Source organism: Sinocyclocheilus anshuiensis, unplaced genomic scaffold (genome assembly GCF_001515605.1).
Source record: "Sinocyclocheilus anshuiensis isolate Anshui unplaced genomic scaffold, SAMN03320099.WGS_v1.1 scaffold121, whole genome shotgun sequence".
In the NCBI taxonomy this organism is placed as follows: domain Eukaryota; kingdom Metazoa; phylum Chordata; class Actinopteri; order Cypriniformes; family Cyprinidae; genus Sinocyclocheilus; species Sinocyclocheilus anshuiensis.
This window is the reverse complement of record NW_015539856.1, coordinates 106,925-130,646: the sequence shown is the minus strand read 5'-3', so window position 1 is coordinate 130,646 and position 23,722 is coordinate 106,925. Positions and strand designations below refer to the sequence as shown.

Sequence of the window (23,722 nt, the reverse complement as noted above, 5' to 3'; positions counted from 1 at the left end):
CAGCATAAATGGCTGCCCACTGCTCCGGGTGTGTGTTCACGGTGTGTGTGTGTTCACTGCTGTGTGTGTGCACTTTGGATGGGATAAATGCAGAGCACTAATTCTGAGTATGGGTCACCATACTTGGCCACATGTCACGTCACTTCACTTCAAAAGTTTGTGAACCCTTGGTTCTTAATACTGTGTGTGGTCACCTGGATGATCCACGACTGATTTTCTGTTTTGTGATGCTTGTTCATGAGTCTCTTGTTAGTCCTGAACAGTTAAACTGAGCACTGTTCCTCAGAAAAATCCTCTGTGTCCTGCAGATTCTTCAGTTTTCCAGCATCTTCTGCACATTTGAACCCTTTCCAGCAGTGACTGTATGATTTTGAGATCCATCTCTTCACACTGAGGACAACTGAGGGACTCAAACACAACTATTAAAAAAGGTTCAAACATTCACTGATGCTCCTGAAGGAAACACGATGCATTAAGAGCCACTTTTGAACAGGATGAAGATGTCCAAATTTTTCTTAGTTTGTTGAAATATAATTTTTTTTCCATTTAGCACTGACCTTCGGAAGCAACAGAAGATACGTGCATGTTTCCCGGAAGACAAATTAAATACAATTTACCTTGATCTTCAAATTCAGAAGGTTTTCACCCCCCGGCTCTTAATGCATCGTGTTTCCTTCTGGAGCGAATGTTTGAACCTTTTTTAATAGTAACATGCATTTTGCACGATCTCTCTTATTTTGCTAAAATTATTCGCATGCCACTGTACATACACACACACATTAAAAAAATAAATAAATAAAAAAAATGGTATAAAAGTTTGGTAATAAAATGTAAAAATCGTAAACAAATGTATTCCCCCAGTATTGTTGCTGCAGACTTCCACTGTAAAAGTGCATTATGGAAAACAACTTTTGCTTATTTTTACAAACTGAGGGACCAGTCTAAATGATTTTCAGTGGTAATCAACAGCATGCCACAGATTATGTGTATGAAGTTATATGGAAGCAGAACATTCTATTAAGCTGATTGGCCCTCGCACAGAAAATACTCCCTACTGCAACATAAACCTTTGCCATTATCTTCTCTGAACATACAGCTGAATGGAAAGCGAGCTCGAATCTGTCCAGCCCCGGTGTGAGTTACAGACAATTTTCCAGACAATCTTTTCAGTGCCGTGTACATCAAGAGGTGAAAGACAAGAAAGAGAAATCTATTTTGAGACAGAGCTGAGACTGGATTTGGTTTCGGAGGCATATTTCGGGCTCTCTGTTGATAGTGGCTGTGGCCTGGCCACCCAGTGCTGGGAATAGACAGATAAAGGGTTTAGTCTATCTTATGGAGTGTGGGATGGCACTGGTCCTCTATTCTCTCTGGAGCCTCTGCTGGACTCGCATTGTAATATGCATCAGCTGTGGCTTCCATCCACGCGGCTCTCACTGAGGAAGTGGAAAAGATGGTGATAATGAACAATTCTAATATTGGCACCATGATAAATATGTGCTGTGGTGTGAAGCAGAAGTGAGACGTGCTGCTGGGGATCCTGATGCATTGTTTTTGTGACGTTGCACAAGGCCAGTTTCACTTATTCTTTCATTATATGTGAAGTGTTGGCATTCTGTGTTTGATAACATTTAATTAACATTTAATAGGTTATTTATTTGTCTGTTCATCAGTGTATCCGTCCATGTCTCTAAGCAGTGTGTGTTGCTGGAGACATATGTATTATGAAGCCTCATGGAAATTGATAGGGAGCTTTGGATGCACTTCATCGATTGCCTGCGTTCAGCAGATTTCCCAGCTCAGGAAAGTGAAACCATCTAAGTGATTTCTGGACTGTTAATGTATGACTCTCAGCAGGCTAACAGACAGCAGTGGACAAGCTTCATTACTACATTAAGGTGAGTAAGTGGCCTTAAATACATGACTCGCGACTCACCTTAACCATAGATATATATGTGTGTGTGTGAGTGTTTATATATATATATATATATATATATATATATATATATATAGTGCATGTAATCTAGATTAGGTAATCAGATTCCAAAAATTAAGTATTTGTAATTAAATTGTTACATTGTAAAATGGTAGTAATCCAATTAGTTACTTTTTATGGATTACATAATTACAAATTATCCACACGATGGCAGTAAATTATTAATTTATTCATAATTTATTGATTCTCCCTAATTCCTCTTTTTTTCTCTACCCCAGTCTGGAAAACCCTGACTTTGATGTTTAATGCACTGCATGTTGTTCATAAAGAATGGATTATTTATTTATTTATATCAATATGGTATGCAATAATCCTGTTCAAATCTATGGGATAAATGATATAGGTAAAAAGTAACCTAAAAGTAATCAAGAAGTAGTCAGAATATATGACCTAAAATTAATAATCTTATCAATTATGTATGTTACTAACTAAAATTTTCATTATGTAATTTGTAATCAGTAACGGACTTCAATTTACAATTTGCAAGTAATCTACCCAGCACTGTATGTATATATTAAGTCATTTTCATGACAAAATATTTGCCTAATTTTTCAGGACTTTTGCAGAAAAAGTGTCTTTAAAATTGTGAAATATTAGATATTATTTGTCATACTATAACAGTTTGGTGGTTAAATTGTGAAAATACAAATGCTACAAGTTCTTCATACAGAATTATTGTCACACTGGGCATAAAAATGTGACATGTTTTGTAAAATTCACACAAAACCCAAAAACAAAATATAGTTTATGCAAATGTAACTTTAAATTAAATTTAAATAATAATAATAACAATAACAATACAGATCAATTTGGCAATGAATCATTCAGACCATTTGTGCATCATTTTGACCAATTCATTGTAACAATTTGAGGAAACACTCACACTTCAAACATCTTTTTGACGTGAAAGCAAGTTTACGCTACATAAACTCTTGACTGACTCTTGGACATGATTAGTATATGAAATATTTTAGAGAAGATCAAAACTATTGTAATTTCCATGACTTTTCCTAATCTGAAAAACATTTCGCTGATATTTCAAGGTATTTCATGACTAGGCGAATGTTTGTTTTTAATTTTTCTGAGTTCCACAAATCACTAAGAAAATGAATTTTGATTTAAAGTTGACATATCATGAAAATCTGACTTTTCCAGGTGTTAACTACAGCGCAGGTCTGCAGCACTTCTGAGACCGAAGAATCGCAGTTTAATCACAGCATTGTATAAAACTGATGTGTTTGACTGCAAAGGTCTTTACTTGTTGCATTAAGTGTTACAACTAGCAGTAAGTTTTCTATATACCTGAAATTAATTTGGCAAACACCAGATTGATATTCTTCAACTAAAACTACTTGAAACAACTTTTTTTCCAAATAGTTTTATAAGTGCCCGACAGTGTTTATGAACTCATATTAATGGAACGCTTGTACTTGTTGAACTACACAACTAATGCTAAAAGGTTATTTAAAAATGTTGCAAAACTTGTTGACCAGTAACGAAAAGACATGGACTTGTATGGTGCCATATACTGTATTTGTGCGTGTGTGTGTGTGTGTGTGTGTGTGTGTGTGTATATATGAAGAGTTCAGATGCAAAAGCCTCCAAGTGCTGTTTGAAGTTTTCTTCTAAGATGAGCATTTTTATCAGGCTCCTATGTGTAGGTTCAGTAACTTCACTTCAGTGGCAATTAATAGGTTATTTTCATTGCCATTAATGTGAAATAACTGCACATAAACATAGGAGCCTAATAAAAATCACGACTTGCTGTCAGCTGTCGCTCACCATAAACACAGCCAGAGGTCATGACCTTTACCTAGCGAAAACATTACTAAGAGAGTAACATAATCTAATCTTTAATATATAAGCAATGCTCCTCAGATGCCCGGCCCCAAATAATCCGCTAATCTGTGTGCACGCTGTTGCAAAGATCAGCACGTGCCTTTTCCTTCCTCTTCAGGTCCGGTAACCATAGCGACGAGCACGCGACTCCGTGATTGGCTGCTTAGACGTGACGCAAGATGCATTTAGGGAATCCCATCAGCTGTGCTGCGGCACGTCGCTCCGTCAAACTCTAGTGCAACTTTTACTCAGGATCAGAGTACATGCTGTTTAAGTTATTTTGCGAGAGGAAGCTGTGTCGTGTGCAGCGAGGGAGCAAGAGAGCGCTGGCTTTGTGAATACATCATTTATAACCTGTGGGAACATCCAGAAGCTGAAAGGTTTTCTGTTTGATATGTAAGTGACCTGCTCCAACTTTCTTAGAAACTTTCTGAGCCAGTTTTGTGTTGCTTTTAAACGCCTTAAATAGTGGAGGGTCAATATGCATGGTCATTATTTAATAACATGCCATGCTTATTTGAGATAAAAGTACTTCTGATAATCTATAAAAATGTCCCATGTGAGGATCCCAATGGAGAACATCTCCAGAAATGGCAGGGAACACACAGTTCCAGGAACAGGAAGAAATAGAGAGAGCAAAGATAGGAAAAGCCAGCAGGTGTAGTGCACAAATCAACAACTGATATAATAATCATAAACTGATTTCTTATTCAACTATGTCTGATTATTAAAGGCCATTTAGCAGATACTTATGTACAGTTATTATACAGTAGATTTAGCCCCGCTGGATCAACACTGGGCAATTGTGGTAGTAGAGGATCTTATTTTGGCTTTGTTTTTCCTTTAAATTGTGTGCAAATAGATAAATATTCATAGTAGTCTGAAACTGAAGATAGGAGAAGACAAACATGAATTTATACGCCTTATATAAGCCCCAAAATTTGTGCATTTATGTCCTACTCAGCTGTTTTTGTGCCTATTGAAATGGGGTCATGTATTGGGCGTTACCTAAAAATGAAAATGTTATTCCAAATCTGATTAACATTAGATGATTTAGTCATTAAGTCGAGAACTGGAATAGTCTGATTCATGAATGATACATTCAGACCAGTTGTGTGAGCTGTATTAGGGATCGCTCAATACAAATGTTTGAGCATCTACAGATACTGATGTCAAATCGATATTAGGGCTGTTTGATTGGTTTAGAATATATATACCTCATTACTCTGATAACTACACACTGCTTCATTGTACACAACTACACTTGATCAACAAAAATGGTCCTAATCAGGCCGTTCTCTCATGAACTATCATAAATACTCCAAGGAAAGATAGAGTTGATTTTCAGTGAATAATTACCTACATTTCAGTGTGTTTCAATCATATGGCTTCAGAAGTATTGGAATACAGCACACAAATCACATGAACTTTTTGTGGTACTTCTATAGTGCTTCATGACACTTGAAAGCCTTGATCTCCATTCGTTATAGTTGCACGAAAAGCGAGATCGATTCCTTCAAATTCTGAAATAAAGTCATGCAGGTTTGCAATGACACGAATAATGACAGAATGCTCATTTCTGTGTGAAGTATCCCTTTAAAATTTCAAAATGTTCCCATTATCATTGTTTACATTCACTATTGCATTAGTGATTTTTATCGAACATGGGCTCTTTCTTGCATAGAGTGTAAATAATGAAACTATGTGCTTATCTTTCATTATCTGGCGGTCGCCGGTGACGTACACAGAGCAGATACAGAGAGTCACGGTGTTGCTGGATTTACCTTATCGTGTCTTATGCCACAGATGGATCAGTGACAGGGTCAACACACACACGGCGAGCTCGAATATCCTCCGTCTCGGTGTCCACGAGCCTTGAGGCCACCCACAGGCGTCTTTAAATAGATAAACACTTTAACTTCGCAGCCAAGGCCATAACGTTAGAGGAAGGTTTGTGTCACTGCACTGATATTAGTCAGCAGATTCAGACATTCCCAGTCGTGGCTGTCATGAGCGTAGACAGGAGCTCGTCCAAAGTGTCTGACAGTGTTTTGTAGCTTTTGGAGTGTTGTTGAGTGTTTTTCTGTTTTGTTTGTTAGAGACAGGTATGTTCTCAGATGCCTTGGAGGCCGTAGGACAGGTGGAGGGGTTGACGCTGTGCCCTCCACAGACTCTCCCAGACCCCGATGATGAGGTGGAACTGGGCACCGAAACAAAAAGACGAGGCAGATATCGCCAAAGCTTACAGATACTCAAGCCCTTTCGGATCACACACAAGTAAGTTCTTCTGCACTGAAGAAAATGAGACTACATTTTTTTTAAGGTAAGTGGTTGCAAACAATTTATTTTAGCTACATTTAAAATAAATAAATGTTGAAAGTTAGTCAACTACAGTAAATTTGTTTATTTAAATGTAGTTAAAATAAATTGCTTGCAACCACACTTACCCTAAAAAAATTTTGTAAATTCAATTAATCATTTTTTTCAGTGTGGATATAGTTGTTATAATCATATAAAAAATTATATTTGGGTAGTTAGCAAATGGATTTAAGACTAAAATTATAAAAAAAAAATATATTGTTTTAGAAAGGTATGTGTATATTTTAGGGGATGTGACCAGTTACCGCTTTTATTTGATCTTTTCCCCTCACTTGTTCATTTAAAAGGCCCTGCGGTGTGAAAAATGAATTTGTTTGTATTCCAGTGCATTTCTCAGTTAGTTTGAGCTCATAAACACTGCATGTATAATAATGAACTAATTTGAAATAGTTCTTGCTGGTGTACAGCATGTCACACTGCAGGACAAGGTATTAATTGACTTTGACACATTGTTTCCAACAGTTAGACTCCCATATGCACAAATACATAAAGCTTAGTTTATGATTGCTTATAATGCTTAAAATGTGGAAGAATCACTTAACAGGACTTCATAAATGAATATATACAACTTATAATTATATAATATATATTATATGAAATTTATAATATGAAATTATATAATATATATATAAATTATACATTTATATACTATATAATGTTTTTTGTCCACACTGTTTATTTTGATATGTTTTTGTATTTCTCACTTCATAATGACAGTCACACCACAGGACAATTTTCACATTTGACAATATTTGAATAGATATTTTTATGTTTATGGTCAAAACCTGTGTTCTTTCCTGTCCCGGTCCCGCCAAATTATCTGACAGAACAAATTAATGACATCTTTCTTAAATTGATTGGCATGTCAACCTTCCTTCGATGTTTCAAACCTAAGTTTCACAAACTACAAGAGGAGACTCACGTTTTACTTTCACACAGCGGCTCTTAATAGAAAATAAAGACATTTCTGGGCTACTACTTTGAATATTTCTTTAATAACTGCCATAAATTGTTAAGTGGTTAGTTATTAGGAGACACATTTACATCCAAATAATAATTAACCTACTTTAGCCTTAAAATGAAGCTATGAGCTGCTTTTATCATCTGAAACGGTCACTTAATTAAATAGAAATTGTGTGTTTGTATCACTGTGCGTTTATCCTGCATTAAACATGATCGGCGTCATTTTTAACAATGAATAGTTCACACTAGTTGCTTCATATAAGCCTATATTGTAAAAGCTTGTGTGGATAAAATACATTTATTGTGTATTTTCAACATGTTTTCTGCTGAGTTTAGTGTGGAACCTAACTTATATTACACTTCTACCACACTGCTTATGCACACAGTGTGAAACCTGTTAATAGGGGGCCAAAATAAACATATGCACCGAAATACTTTTGTGAGGTGTGAAAGAGGCCTTAGGAGATGTTTGTTGCCATTTGGACTCAAGTGACAGTCAGTGAGGTCCTGATAAGGAACGCTCTTATCCTTTACTCACAGACAGCTTGATTTTTAACATGCTGACTGATAAAGAGCCGCTGAACTTTTTCACTGCTTCGTAAGAGTTCTGAGAAGGACGTGCAAACTGCTGTTCAAACACGAACGTGTGATTCATCTACTGTTTGGCCGCAGCGAGTAAAGATTTTCTCTCGCGTTCAAGGTCACGCCGTTCTCAGACATAGCACATAGCGCCTAGATGACTGATACGAGCCAAACTCTTCCATTTTCACCCCCAGGCATCAGCACCCGGTGGACAATGCAGGATTTTTCTCCTTCATGACCCTGCAATGGCTGTCCCCTCTGGCATGGAGGGCCCACAAAGCGTCCTGTCTCAAGATAGAAGACGTGTGGGGTCTGTCTTGCCACGAGGCCTCAGAAACGAACTGCCAAAGGTGAGCTACTGGCCAAAACCTTCTGATCCAAGGTTTGTCTGCTGATTTTTAAAACAAATCAACAAAAAACTATAATAATTAGATAAAAATTTATGATAAAATAATAATATCATTCCTATTTAAGCCAGCAAATTACTGAGCGCTAACACATGTATTAATACTGGACACCAGGGGGCGCCCTCATGTGGAAACTCCACATATGCATCACAGAAGTAATAAACCTCATGACATTCCAGGAAATCCCTAATATGGACAATAGTATCCAGCTATTGCTGTGACTGAATAAAAACAAGATTGAAACGCTTGAACCGATTAAACATTAAGACAGTAAACACATGACGAATCAATGTAGGGTTTATCTGTGTTCTTCAAGCCGTCTTGGGTATTTTTATAATAATAAAGTACATTTAGAATCCAATGCTAATCAACATAGTTGTAAATTATTACAGTATAGAAAACATTTTCTGCTTATTCTGTGATAAGAATCCAGATCAGAAAATGCAGTTATTTCAAACACTTGATTGATGTTGTGGAGTAAAATCATGTTATTAAATGTTCTCTTTTGTTGGACAACAGGTTTATAAACGCTTCTTATTTAGTTTGGGAGGATGTTTGGCATGTGTTGCTTTTTAAAGGTGTCATATGACGATGCTGCTAAAAATAACATTATTTGGTGTAATGCAATGTGTTTACGTGGTTTAAGGTTAAAAAAACATTATTTTCCACATACTGTACATTATTGTTTCTCCTCTATGCCCCGCCTTTCTGAAACGCGTCGATTTTTACAAAGCTCATCGGTCTGAAAAGTGAGGTGTGCTCTGATTGGCCAGCTATCCAGTGCGTTGTGATTGGCCGAATACCTCAAGCATGTGACGGAAATTTTACGCCCCTTACCATATTTGGAAACACACAGAGCCTCCACGACATGACGGCAACAATACTACAGCGAGAATAAAAGTTGCGCCTTCTTTCTTTGCGTAAACTTTTGGGCGATGTTATGCAAATCTTCCCACACAGTGACGTAGACATGTGGGGGCGTGTTTAAACGAGGCGTTTTAGGAGGGCGTGGATGAGTCTTAACTTTTATTGGGTTTGCAACTATACTTATCTTATATATGCACAAACAGCTTGTAACACTCCAAAGACAAAGGAAAACCGCATCATATGACCCCTTTAAGATGCACTTTATGGACCTTATGTAGCTCCGCCCCTTTTTAGCACTGCGCTTGTTGTCTTCTGTCTTCCATTTGCATTTTCTCAGCGTGAACGTAAGGTCAGACAAATTTCTGAATGAACCGCTCGTTTGAAAAACATCCCTGTCTACTGATGTTTGTTATAACATTCAACATTTCAATGCTCATGATAACTTTCGTTAAAATATGTAAATCCACTTCACCTGCTAATTACTCCTCAACAGCGATGCTATAGAGCTACCGCAAAAATGGAAGTTCCAAGACAAAATTCTAAAGAATTTTGCGCACTTGTTTCTCTGACACATATGGTATAAACACTACTTAAATATACATTATACAGAGGCAGGATGTGTATATATTTAATTTTAAAAAATCCCAGCACATTTTTTTTTTCATTAATTTGTTACCTCTTATCTTTTAAGCTTTGTACATTCTGTAACCTGAATATATGTTGTGATACTGTTAATGTTAATTTGATACTGTGGGCAAACAATAAATCGCAGCATTTGCCAAATGCCAAATCATGATTTCAGTTTGATTTCAATTAATCGTTCAGCCCTACTCAGGAGCCAAGCGCAAGTTAGGCATTTCTCGTATGCGCCAACGCTGAACCGTGAACAAACAGAACTATTAGAAAACACCTCCTGTGCCAAGGTCTCACACAGTTGACGCCTTGATAACAAGAGGTTGGTGTGGGAATCCCTCGAGTCACGGTGGGGATTGGAAGATGCTCGCCTCCCACACTCACACAGCCCAGAGAGTTATGGCAGGTGGGTGTTATTCATAGCAAGGATTAGACATCAGAGAGAGAGAGTCAGTCTGCACCTTTCCTGAAGGACGGTTATGTCATTAACACGTCAGATCGCAGCCCGTGTCCCTTTCGACTAAGCTGGCTCATTGATGTGGCTCAAAGGGTTTCCTCAAGGACAGGGGAGCATAGAAAAACACCTGTAATCTGTAACTGCCTAATCACAGATCTGAGATTAGCCCACAGTCGGTGAATGAGTTGGATCAGACTTTGGCTGTGCTTTCTTTTGTTGCGAGATCAATTATCGTGTTTAAATACAGGCTCCTGTATTTGCCGTCCAAATGGCCTGACAGCTATGCCTCAGCGGCTCTGTAATAAGCGGTGTCAGTTTTCAGTGTTTGACCTCAGGGTCTGTGGCTCCCGCTACTGGATTTGTGTCAGAGATAGCCGGGACGCTTGAGCACTTGTTAGTGTGAGGGGTGCGCTGGGGTGGATATTTTATGGGGTCTGGAACACTTATGTAAAGTGTTATCCTCAAAACAGAAGGCTGTTGAAATGTAATCAAAAAAATAAGATACAGTTCAACACGTGTTACCTTGTGAAAGATAAAAGCTGTGAGTGGTCTTTGGCTTGGGAACTGACGAGGGATGTAACGATTAACCGCGAGCCGGTTGAAAATCGATTCAAATATGTGACGATTCAAATCGGTTGAGATGCTAAACAAATCACGATTCATTTAGAGGTAGGAGTTTATATGAATGCATGTCCTCATTTTGTACAAAATAATAATAATAATCGTGAATCGAATCGAATCGTGAGTTGAGTGAATCGTTACATCCCTAGAACTGAAAGCGCAAAGCCTTGGCCCTTCAGATTAATTGTTCATTCTGATGTTTCAAGAATTTGCATTACAATATTTATGAGAAATTGAACATCATTTATGATTTTTAATGAACGTATGGAAGTTTTTGCTTCTAAATGTGTGCCCAAAACAAGCTTTACTACCCGAAGACCAGAAATATATGATGGGTTGTTTAACCCTTGAGTGTAAATATAGAAGTTTAACAGTTAAATACCCCACATTTATTAATTTAGATATGAGGTCGGGGTTTATATCTAGTCAAGTTGCCAATATCCCCAAAAAAGCAGGGTGATCAAAAGCAGAAAGAACCTTATATCATTCTGAAGGTGTTTTATTGTGTATATTTTATTGTGTGAGAAGAAAGACACAGTGGAGTGATACGTAAGAGACATAAGCACAACTATGTAGAAAATGTGTTGCCAGGAACAACAATCAAATATACAATTGAGCATCATCATTCAAATATATTTGAGCACAGAATGCTGCTGTTGACCAATCAGAATCAAGCACTGCAGAGCGTGTTCTAATAAAGTGGCAAAAGCATTTTGGCTGATGTAATTGTGATATTGTAGATTTAATGTTGGTTTGGTCTAACATTTTAGGAAGTTAATTTCTTAAAGCTGCAATGACATTAAAGTAGCAACCAATCTTTGCTGTCATAGTGTGATGTACATTGGAGTGTAACAGATTAAAAGAAAGAAATGATGGTTCTTCTGCATTGGTTGTTGACTGGATGTTTTGATGTTGGTGTTTCACTCAAAAGTAGAGGCAGATGAATGCGAGCAGTGCTGGGTAGTGACCCATGTAATCTGGGTTATGTAGCCTAATCAGATGCCAAAAATTAAGTACTTGTAGTTAGATTACATTACATTTTAAAATGCTCATAATCAGATTTCAGTTACTTTTTTATGGATTGCATGATTACAAATTATTCACACAGTGGCAGTTAATTATTCATAATTCATTGATTCTCCGTGTGGGTGTGTGTGTGTGTGTGTATGTGTGTGTGATGTAGGAATTCCCAAACTTTTTGTCAGTCAAACCACTTTGACATAAGATATTTACTTTAAGTCCCCCTATAAACAAGTTATGTCAATAGTAATCTAAAAGTAATCCAAAAGTAGTCACAATACATTACCTATAATGGATCATCTTAATTACATCACTGACTACAATTTTCAACATGTAATTTGTCATCAGTGACAGACTACAATTTGTTAGTAATCTCCCCAGCACTGAATGTAAGCTTGCAGGAGCAGGTTTAAGTGCACTAAATGATTGGAGAAATCCTGCATAGATCACCAGAAGATGCAGTTACCACATTTTGATTAATCATTACAAAGTCAGGAAAGAAATTTAAAAATGAAACCTCTGATTTTGACGATAAGATCTATAACATGCATTTAGAAAATTGATAGGGTGAGTTTTCATTCCATGCCGGCTTTAATTTAGACTTTAAACGGGTATTAAAAAGACAAATCAATAGTACTTGAATACAGTCATTAAAACTCAAGTTAAAGGGATAAATCATCCAAAAATGAACTTTTTGTCATCGTTTACTCACCCTCAAGTTGTTACAAACCTGTATGAGTATATTTTTTCAAAAAAAGGTGATATTTTGAAGAGTGTTTGTAACCAAATAGTTGCTGGTAGCCATTGACTTCCATTGGGTTTTTTCTTCTTCTTCATAATATAGAAGTCAAAGGCTACCAGAAACGGTCTGGTTTCCAACATTCTACAAAATCTCATCTTATGTTCAATAGAAGAGAGAAACTTGAGGCTGAGTAAAAGATGACTGAATTTAGTGCTGGGCGGTATACAGGTTCATACCGAATACCGGTGTTAATTTTTGTTATGATATGAATTTTTAAAATACTGCAATATGTCGCTTAAACAACGTTCGGAACGCGGCTTCTAAGTCAATATACTGCAGTATTTCCTCTCTCAATCAGTAGAAAATATGGTTAACACCCGGTCATGCATGAAAAAAAAATACCGTCATGTACCGTGAAACCGGTATTATTTTGAAAAATACCGTGATATAAATTTTTGGTCATACCGCCCAGCACTAACAGAATTGTTGTTTTTGGGTGCACTATCCCTTTAATAAAAGATTGTAATAAAGACGTACCCAGTTCTTCATGTTGTACACTAACAGTCCACATGTGATTTAAACACTCTGTGTTTGGTGATGCATCATTCAGACTGGAGTGGCTGTGGCACGAGGAGCTCAAGCGGCGGGCGAAGGACTCGGCGTCTCTGTCCCGGGTGTTCTGGAGGTTCTGTCAGACCCGTATGCTGGTGGCCATCTTCTCCCTGCTCATCACCATGGTGGCTGGATTTGTTGGACCTGTGAGTTGTCCTCATTTTCTTTCTGACATAAGTGTTGGGTTGCATGCTGCCCTTTGACCTGCTTCTCCTATCCAGACCCTAACTGTTTGTCTTAATGGGATAGTTCAATTAAAAGAACCAAGAGGAAAAAAGCATTATTTAGACATAAAAAATAGTTATGATGTGTGCATTGTATTTAAGTCTTCTGATGCAATAGTTCTTTGGAGCTTAGCAGCCAGCGATCATTATGAATCGTTGTTGAATTAAAAAAAACTGTGTGAAGATTTTCTTTGTGTGTGCCACGAAAGAAATCAAGTGGGGTGACAAAACAGGGCTGGGTACAACTATAAACTGGGATAAACTGTATGATATCGAGATCGCAATAAAATGTATGTTGATATATGAGGACATGAATACATGAACTTCATCTTCAGAGCTGCTCTGAGAGTCACTTCAGGAGCTTTACAGCAGAAAAAAACTACCGTCAAAAACACACCGACACTGAAAGTAAAACTGAAACCCGTCAAAATAAAAGTCTGTTTTAACTAGAAGAAATTATTACAGAAATATATTACTATTGTGTACTAAAATATAATTCTCAAAGTAATAATAACAGTAATAGTGTTTTTAAAGAATTTCATGCAAGCAAGGATTTTATTCATTAATTTATACAGTTATACAGCGCTGTTGTGCAGCATCGTATTTGACAAAAAATAAAAATGCTATGTTTTGTTGTAAATTATGTTTTCATTTTATTGCATTTTAAAAGACTGATTCAATTTTAAATTAAAGCTATTAATTCATTTAATTAGACACCATTTTTATGAGAAAGTTGTATTGAATCATAAAACAGAGAATCCAAGGGGGAAAATAATAAATAAAATGGAAAACTGAATTTAGTGGGAAATAAAACAGATGTCACGGGGCCCTAAACTAAAAACTCTGTGGCATTTAATTGTGAACAAACAAATTATCTTTAAATTCCTTCTCGAGATCTAACAAACATGTGGAAAGCATTTCCTTCCCCATTAATGGTAACTAAATACAGTGATAAATATTGATACTGTATAATATGGGGAAAATATTTTGATAATATTTTTATCCATATCGCTCATCCCTAGTGCAAAAATGATTACAGGAAGTAAATTCATGGATGAACTGTCACTTTAACTGCGCATGAACAACACTGTGATGGTTCAGCACTTTCCTGCTTCACACAGAAAACATACCTGCACACATTTATGAACAGTTTTATATTCAAGGGATCAATCGAGAGATTATATTTGCAGCTCGTGCAGGCTCAAAATTAAAATTGCAATATAAAAAATAGATTTTTCATACCTTCTCGTACTTCAAACTACTATTAATCCACAGGATTGTGACGTGTGTCTGGATTTTCCATGGTCCAGGAGTCATGTTATTCATATTATTCACGTTATTGCCTGCTGCTTTATTTCTGTTGCCAGATGAGCTTAGATCTTTATTCAACAAAGAGTGATTTCGAGTTAGAATTAAAAAAAATTCTTCTAAAAAAAACTGGGAAATAAAACAGATGTCACGGGGCCCTAAACTAAAAACTCTGTGGCATTTAATTGTGAACAAACAAATTATCTTTACATTCCTTCTCGAGATCTAACAAACATGTGGAAAGCATTTCCTTCCCCATTAATGGTAACTAAATAAAGTGATAAATATTGATACTGTATAATATGGGGAAAATATTGTGATAATATTTTTATCCATATCGCTCATCCCTAGTGCAAAAATGATTACAGGAAGTAAATTCATGGATGAACTGTCACTTTAACTGCGCATGAACAACACTGTGATGGTTCAGCACTTTCCTGCTTCACACAGAAAACATACCTGCACACATTTATGAACAGTTTTATATTCAAGGGATCAATCGAGAGATTATATTTGCAGCTCGTGCAGGCTCAAAATTAAAATTGCAATATAAAAAATAGATTTTTCATACCTTCTCGTACTTCAAACTACTATTAATCCACAGGATTGTGACGTGTGTCTGGATTTTCCATGGTCCAGGAGTCATGTTATTCATATTATTCACGTTATTGCCTGCTGCTTTATTTCTGTTGCCAGATGAGCTTAGATCTTTATTCAACAAAGAGTGATTTCGAGTTAGAATTAAAAAAATTCTTCTAAAAAAAACACACACACACATTTTTGATCTTATTAGTTCCACTATGAGGGGATTTATTTTGGTGTAGCTGGGAGTTTCTTACTGCGACGCTGTTGGGAACGCAGCTGTTAATTTTATTTCCCCACACAAGGCCGCACATGCCCCTGACAGCACTCGCTTAATAGCATTATCAGGGATTACATGTTACAAAATAGCACACTTACTGTATTTCCTTGCGTTGATTTGTTTAGTGTTGCATGGGTCAGCCATAGTCTCAGCAGCTCTTATGTTTATTTGCAGTACATTTTAGCGCTCTTTTCATGTCATAAATTCAAAATGTCCTCACTACTCCTGTCCATGGCTTCAAGTAAATACTCAAATATGTGACCCTGGACCACAAAACCAGTCAAATTTTTCGAAATTGAGATTTGTACACCATCTGAAAGCTGAATAAATAATCTTTCCATTGATGTATGTATTTGTTAGGATAGGACAATATTTGGCCGAGATACAACTATTTGAAAATCCGGAATCTGAGGGTGCAAACAAATCTAAATATTGAGAAAATCATCTTTAAAGTTGTCCAAATGAAGTTCTTAGCCATGCATATTACTAATCAAAAATTACGTTTTGATATATTTACAGTAGGAAATTTACAAAATATCTTCATGGAACATGATCTTTACTTAATATCCTAATGATTTTTGGCATAAAAGAAAAATCTATAATTTTGACCCATACAATGTATTGTTGGCTATTGCTACAAATATACCCCAGCGACTTGAGACTGCTTTTGTGCTCCAGGATCACATATTATTTCTGGCTTACACTACAATTCAAAAGTTTGGGGTCGGTAAGATTTTGAAATGTTTTATAAGTCCCTAATTCTCACCATGGCTGCATTTATTTGATCAAAAATAGAGTAAAAAGAGTACGATTGTGAAATATTATTACAAATTAAAATAACTGTTTTATTATTTGACTATATTTTAAAATGTAATTTATTTGTGTGATGGCAAAGCTTTGGTGCTTAAAGGAGCACTCCACTATTTTTGAAAATAGGCTCATTTTCCAACTCCCCTTGAGTTAAACAGCTGTGTTTTACTGTTTTCGAATCCATTCAGCCGATCTCCGGGTCTGGCGGTAGCACTTTTAGCTGTAGCTTAGCATAGATCATTGAATCTGATTAGACCGTTAGCATCTCGCTCAAAAATGACCAAAGAGTTTCTATATTTTTCCTATTTAAAACTTGACTCTTCTGTAGTTACATCGTGTACTAAGACCGACTGAAAATGAAAAGTTGCGATGGGTGCAGCAGCAAAGTTCCTTGATTATTACGCCGGAATGAGAGTATAGTTCCTAGCTATATCGGCCTAGAAAATCGCAACTTTTCATTTTCTGTCGGTCTGAGTACACGGTTTTTTTTTATACATGTATTCTGTTGTCACTTTTAAACAATTTAATAGGTCCTTACAGAATAAAAGTATTTATCTTTTTCAAAAAATTAAAAATGTATTTGGTCAGTGGCATAGGAACAATTTGAAAAGTTACTGAGTATGACAAATTCATTTTTTATTAATTTCTCATTATTTATGAATTACATTTTTAGCAATACGATGCGCATCGCAACTGTACTGAACAATTAGCATCCAGGACCAGCTCTGTATTATAATTAGAACGAGAATAGTTTGAGACGGAGTCAAAGAAAAAGTGTTTTCTAGTGTTTTCCTATGAGCAGCACTTGATCCCACGACCCCAGCGCAAGTCAAAGGATGTTCTGATACCATAACACCTCAAAGCTCACCTCTGAATCCCTCCTCGTGTAATTTTGATTCTGTTCAAATAAAAACAAAAACTCAGTGAAGTCTTACAGCTGTCTCCTCGCTCAGCATCCTGGTTGTGTGCTGTTACTCTCAGGCTCTGCTGATCCGAGCCCTGCTGGAGTACTCTCAGTGCGCAGAGGTGAAGCTGCTGTACGGTCTGGCTCTGGTCGCCGGGATTTTCCTCATGGAGCTGGCACGCTCCTGGTCTCTGGCTTTAGTGTGGGCTGTCAGCTACCGCACGGCCGCACGCCTCCGGGGAGCCGCGCTCACTTTCGCCTTCCAGAAGATCCTGCGACTACGCAGCACTAAAGACATCAGCGCAGGAGAGGTGAACCGTGTGCTAATACTCCCGTAATAAACACTAAACTATTCATTAGGAGCAGCACTTTTGTAAACAAGCTTCGAACAGCTTCTCAGGTCATGCCTTATTCACTTGAATGTAAAGGGAACATGACATCTGAGAGGGTTCAGGTCTTTGCGTAGTTTAAGCTCACTTTTTCATGTGACCTTTTGGCTCTTTAAAACCAAACTGGGCTTGTGTTTGTGAGGCCTGAGTGCTGTATGACGCTAATGCACTGTGCCAGGGCTGATGCGGGTTAAGCGTGTCATGTTTTAGTTTGGGTGACTCATCCTGTTACTCTTTCAGCTGGTAAACATTTGCTCCAGTGATGGACAGCGTCTGTACGAGGCCGTCTCGGTGGGCTGTCTGCTGGCTGGAGGGCCTCTCGTTGGGATTTTGGGTCTGTCATACACCATCTATTTCTTAGGACCGACTGCACTCATGGGATCGGCCATTTTTGTCATCTTCTATCCCACCATGGTAAGATAAGCACATCTAAACCTTTTGTTAATAAAAGGAACAGCCTTTACAGAGGCCAAGTTCCCAGTGCTGTTGAATGGCCCAAATCTTCTTTTTTTCCCCCCGTCACATGTGACAAAAGACATTGAATCTGACGTTTTCACTTTTGATCTGATATGTGTTATGTGATATGGCACGAGAGGCCGTGCTGTATTGTGGAATAAGTCATGGCTGAAGTGCGTTGTTAGGCCTGCAACCCCTTCCACCGTGATTTATTCACAATAAGGCACGCTTTGAGTACCTTATTGCTTTTATAAAACAGTTACCCCACAATGAAAAATATTAAAACCAAAAAATGTTGTATTGATATGTTACTTTTTTTCAAATTCGTTAAATCTTGTCCTTCTGCCAAAAAAATAGTTCCTGACAGCAACAGTGAACGGCAAGAGAATCAACTAATAGAGCTCAAATAAAAACAGAGAATCCACCTTATTTTTCTCATGGCCATTTGTAAATTTAATGTGTCTGGCTTCCGGTGTTATCCGCTTCCAGCTATTTTAGCTGTGCAAAACATCTAGTTTTGCTGCTTGATATTGCACACTGGTGTTTTTGACCATATTATTTTAATGTATTATCTTAATTATGAACACACTGGTTTGTAGCACAAACAGTTTGACTCTTTACTGCACTTTGTTATTCTTCTTGTTATTTCCCTATAGCAGTAATGAACCAGAAGTCTCGCACATTCACAGAGTTTAATACAATGCTATTTTCTCAGACACATACATCTGCTTATCTCTCAACATGAGAAAATGTCTGTTTTCCGTTTTTTAGTTTAAAACAGACTGATTTGCAGCACAGCGCGAGTTTGTAAGTGTACAGTGTAAATTGATGGACATACAGAATCATACCTGAAACAGAAAACTAATAAATACAGTAATATTAAATAAATAACAAGCAGTTAATCTTGCTGAAATACATGCATTGCACCGTTTTGAGGCTATATTAGTGATTGTTTATGGGTGAAGTGGTCATAGCCATGCTTTATCATGAATAAAACAGCTGCTGACCTGCTTAAACCAGCCTAAACTTGATTGCTGGTTTAAGACCACCCTGACTAGACCGAGACTTGTATAGACCAGACACCAACTTAGGCTGGTATGAGATGTTTTTTTTCAGTAAGGAACAGAAGGTAAAATACAAATACTTCTGCATAGTTTTAAGACTTGAAATCAAAAGTTATTTTAGTCATTTAGTAACAGTAATATGTTAGATTCAATTATACTATGATGTTATGATGGGTTTGCCAGGGAAGATGGTTTCATGCATGCAGCTGTAGTTCAGTTGTGATTTGAGACAGATAGATAAAAAAATGGCCTTATTATTTACTCATGCCCAGGCCTTTCAAGGTGTGTATGACTTTTTCAGCCGAAGAGAAATTAAGGTTTTGCAGGAAAACATTCCAGGATTTTTCTCCATCTAATGCAAGTGAACCAGACTCACTGTAGACCATTTTTGACAGATCAAAATCCCTATTCAGGCAGCTTCAAAGTACTCCGCATGACCCCAGGAAACAAATAAGAGTTTTCTCTAGTCATTTTCAGAATTAAAAAAATGGTTACACTTTAGAGTAGGGAATTCACTATTAACTAAGAGTTTTCCCTCAATAAACTGTAGGGCTGTCAAAACAAATTCGAATTTTGAATATTCGTCAAATTTAAAATAAAAATCCACATTCGAATGCAAAAACGTTGCATTCGAATTTTAGGTGAGCGTTTACGAGGCAGCCTTATCAGTGGCGCACGAGATGCGATGACGATGTAAGTGTCGTTGCATTATAATGTTTTTGTTAGCCTATCCAGTTGAAGCCACTAGATGCAGCGCTGCTGCGTTGTTCATTAAAAATATTGCGGGAAAAGATCAATACGGAGAAGATCTTGTTTACATCAAAACTGAAACCAAGCCGTTCACACAGAACACATATTTCGTGCATTTTCTAGAGGGACATCTATCGCTGTTGCACTCACGTCTCGCACAAAAGAGCAATCACTTTTATTTAGAAAGCCATGTAAAATTAATGCAAGTTTAATTGTGAAAAAAACATATCGAGACTTTATGGCGGGTTTTTTTTCCATCCCACTGCATCTCGTGTTTTTAAATGAAAAATGCACTCTGTGTGATTGGCTTTCGGCCCTTTGTATTAAACTATGCATACATACATGATGCTGTTTTGTTTATAGTTGTTTAAGTAACTTAATTATAATTGGTTTATAAACATTATTTTAAACATTATGCACTTTTTCACAGATAGTCATGTTATCTTATGCTTTGAATAAACGTGCATTCGTAATATTTTGCTCGATGCGCCCTCTTGTGGCCTCAGAAGAGAAGCCAAAAGCTTTTCTTCACCCTAACTGAAATTATGCATTTTAAATTCGCATATAATTCGAATTTTGATCATATTTAACTAAAAAATTCAAATTTAGTTTTTCAGCCATTTTGACAGCCCTATTAAACTGCAGCTTATTAATAAGTAAGGTAGTTGTTGTTGTATTAGTTATGTTTAGGTATTAGGCAGTGTTAAAGGATCTAGAATATGGTCATGCATTAATATGTGCTTTTTAAGTACTGATAAGCAGCCAATGTGCATGCTAATAAGCAACTAGTTAACGTTGAATAATGTTCCCTAATCTAAATTGATACCTAAAATTTCTATACTTTGCCTTGGTCCATGCACTAACAGTTTTACTCGTGGGATTTCCCTACTGTAGCCTTGTGTCTGACTGTACAGGTCGTTCTTCACATTTGAATTGTTTCCTGCAGATGCTGGCCTCCCGCTTGACAGCGTATTTCCGTAAAAGGTGTGTGGCGGTTATGGACCGGCGAGTCCGGCTGATGAACGAGATCCTGGGCTGCATTAAGTTCATTAAGATGTACTGCTGGGAGACGGCGTTTGCCAACAACATCCAAAGTAAGACAGCACTCGACTGCACCCACTCACACAGTAGCACTGACTCAGTCAAACAGGAAGTGAGTGTATAATGATGGCGACTGAGCGCTTAGACATCATAGTCTCGTTGGAAATCAAAGGATCATCGCTGTGGCTTTGCACTGCATTCAAAGGAACAAGTTTCCTAATCTGCTGTCTTGGCTCTGTCCTTCATCACTGAAATGTCCTGAGAGTCTCTGAGCTTCCAGATTAACTCACAAAAGCATTCAACGCTCTTTCTTCTATAATGCCTTGGGACGGTTTGACTTTGTTGAATGTTAAATAAGAACAATTTGGGTGATGTGGATCTATACTACCGTTCAAAATGTTGAAGTTTTTTAAGAAATGAATACTTTTATTCAACGATGACGCACGAAATTTATCATAAATGAGAGTAAAGACGTTTATAATGTTACAAAAGATTTCTGTTTCAAATAAATGTCGTTGTTTTCAACTTTCTATTCATCAAAGAATCCTAAAAAATAAAATCTATCATGGCTTCTACAAAAACATGAAGCAGCACAATTGTTTTCAACATTGAAAATAATGAGTTTCTTTAGCACCAAATAGGCATATCAGAAAGATTTTAAATGATATTGTGGTTAATATTGTGAAATTATAATAATATTTCACAATGCAACATTGAAACTGTATTTTTGATCAAATAAATACAGCCTTTGAGGTTTTTCAAAATATTTAAAAAAAAATCTGTAACACTTTACAATAAGGTTTAATTTGTTGACATTAGTAAGCCACGTTAGTTAACATAAAATACTTCTAAAGCATTGATGTTGATTCCTACATTTAATAATACATTATAAAATTCAAAAGTTGTATCTAATGTTATTTAATGGACCTGAGCTAATAAGTACAAACAATGAACGGCTGTATTTTTATTAAGATTAAAAAGATTAATAAATATTGTAACATATTTATTGCTCATTGTTACTTAATGCATCAAATATAGTTAACAAATGGAACCTTATTGTAAAGTTTTACAAAAAAAAATACTATACCAAAAGTATTAAAATCACCCTTTTAAAAAAATCTAGTGGAGTTATCAGGTGTAGTTCATGACATAAATCAAATATTAATATTATACATTGAATATTAATATAATATTTGTCTTAAATTTGAACAGTATTTTAGTATATCCTTTCTTTAAAATAAAATCTCTGAACGCCATTTCATTACATATAAAATATCCAGCCAAGTACCATTTAGCTTGTGTCTTAAATTCTTTTGAGGTCACTGTATATGGAGAAAACAGATCATTTAACCCTGTAAACTGGGATGCACTGCTCTAGTAATCCATTTTTACCTCAGATATTCTCTGTTATGTAGCTGAGCAGTAATGAAGGATGCATGGCCTTCTTTCCTCTATTTACACCTTTTTTGCATGCACTTATAAATAAAATATCACAACCTGCATAGATTAACATCTTCTATACTGTATATGAATTATGTAGATCCAGCAATGTTTTCAGAGATTATGTCCAGCGCTTCTGGTTGTTTAGACCAGCAGCAAAACACTTTGGCTGTAAGCCAGAGAGCGGCGCTGAATGAATGTGCCAGCTTGCAGCCAGTCGGGAGACAAATATTAGTGCAGCAGAGGGAGGTGAAATGGGGCACTTGGACACCAGCCAATGCCTCAGCGTCCCCATCTACTGCAACATCCCATTTATGATTATGATCTGTCTTCCATTACAGTCGCACTTCTCACTGCCGGATTGAACATAGTGTGGCTCGTGTAAATTAGAAACTGTGTTGTAGGATGGAAACACAATATGGCTACATTCAGACAGCGGGTTTTCAGTCTTGTTTGGAGGGATAAATATGGTTCTGTTCGTATTTAAAAAATAATAACTAATACTAGGGCTGCACAATTAATCGAATTTCTAATCGCCATTACAATTATGGATGCCACAATTACGTAATCGTTCAAAGCAGCAGTTATTCGTTCAAAGTCCACTTATGTTATTCTGCATCCTTAAGATGCGTTTTTTTCTACATGTTGTCTTAAGGGTTTTTCCCATTATTTTAATTTTAGTTTTAGTATAACACTATAATACCATTCATATTTTTATTTTTTTTTATAATTTAAAGAAGAGACCAATACGATGTATATTTGACATTTGAGGCTTAATACTATAGAAAAGCACTAAAGGTTTTCCAGTTAGTGTGTTTTCAGCTTGTTTATTTTCATATAAATACATATAAAACACGGAATGCAGTTGCATCAAACAATGGTATAAACATCATTCAATGTAAATTGTGATAATCGTAATTAATAATCGCAATTACAATTTCAATGGAATAATCGACAATTATGATTTTTGTCATAATCGTGCAGCCCTAACTAATACATTAGAAGTGCCTTATCTTCATTTTGAGAGCGTCAATTTTTTTAATCATCTGTCATTTAACTGAGACATTGACATTCAGTTGGATGAAATAAAATGTAGAAGTTAAATGTTTTGCAATTTTTCAAGTTAAAATTAAAAAAAATTAATTAGGAAAATGCAAAATAGAAATGTCATTTTTTTAGACTGAGATTAAGTGTGTGCTCAATTTATTTGTATTAATTTTTACATTTTAAAGAATGTCCATGCAGCTCTTTTTCAATTAAATGAAATTAATGAAAACTTGGAATCCAAAAATGACAAAAAGCACAATAATCAAATTACTGAGGGTGCTTCTTAAAATAGTGAGGGTGCTCTAACTA

General features: G+C 36.4%; 1 protein-coding gene across 1 annotated transcript in view; it reads left to right on the top strand.

Annotated features, from left to right (window-relative positions):
- Positions 1 to 5,920: 5,920 nt before the first annotated feature.
- LOC107684820 (multidrug resistance-associated protein 5) overlaps positions 5,921 to 23,722 on the top strand; it is a 54,013-nt gene continuing 36,211 nt past the window's right edge. The window contains 6 exon segments of the mRNA XM_074186989.1: positions 5,921 to 6,112; positions 7,954 to 8,109; positions 13,117 to 13,264; positions 17,304 to 17,537; positions 17,856 to 18,029; positions 20,832 to 20,979. Of these exon segments, the coding sequence (XP_074043090.1) occupies positions 5,943 to 6,112; positions 7,954 to 8,109; positions 13,117 to 13,264; positions 17,304 to 17,537; positions 17,856 to 18,029; positions 20,832 to 20,979 (1,030 nt within the window). The 5' untranslated portion in view covers positions 5,921 to 5,942.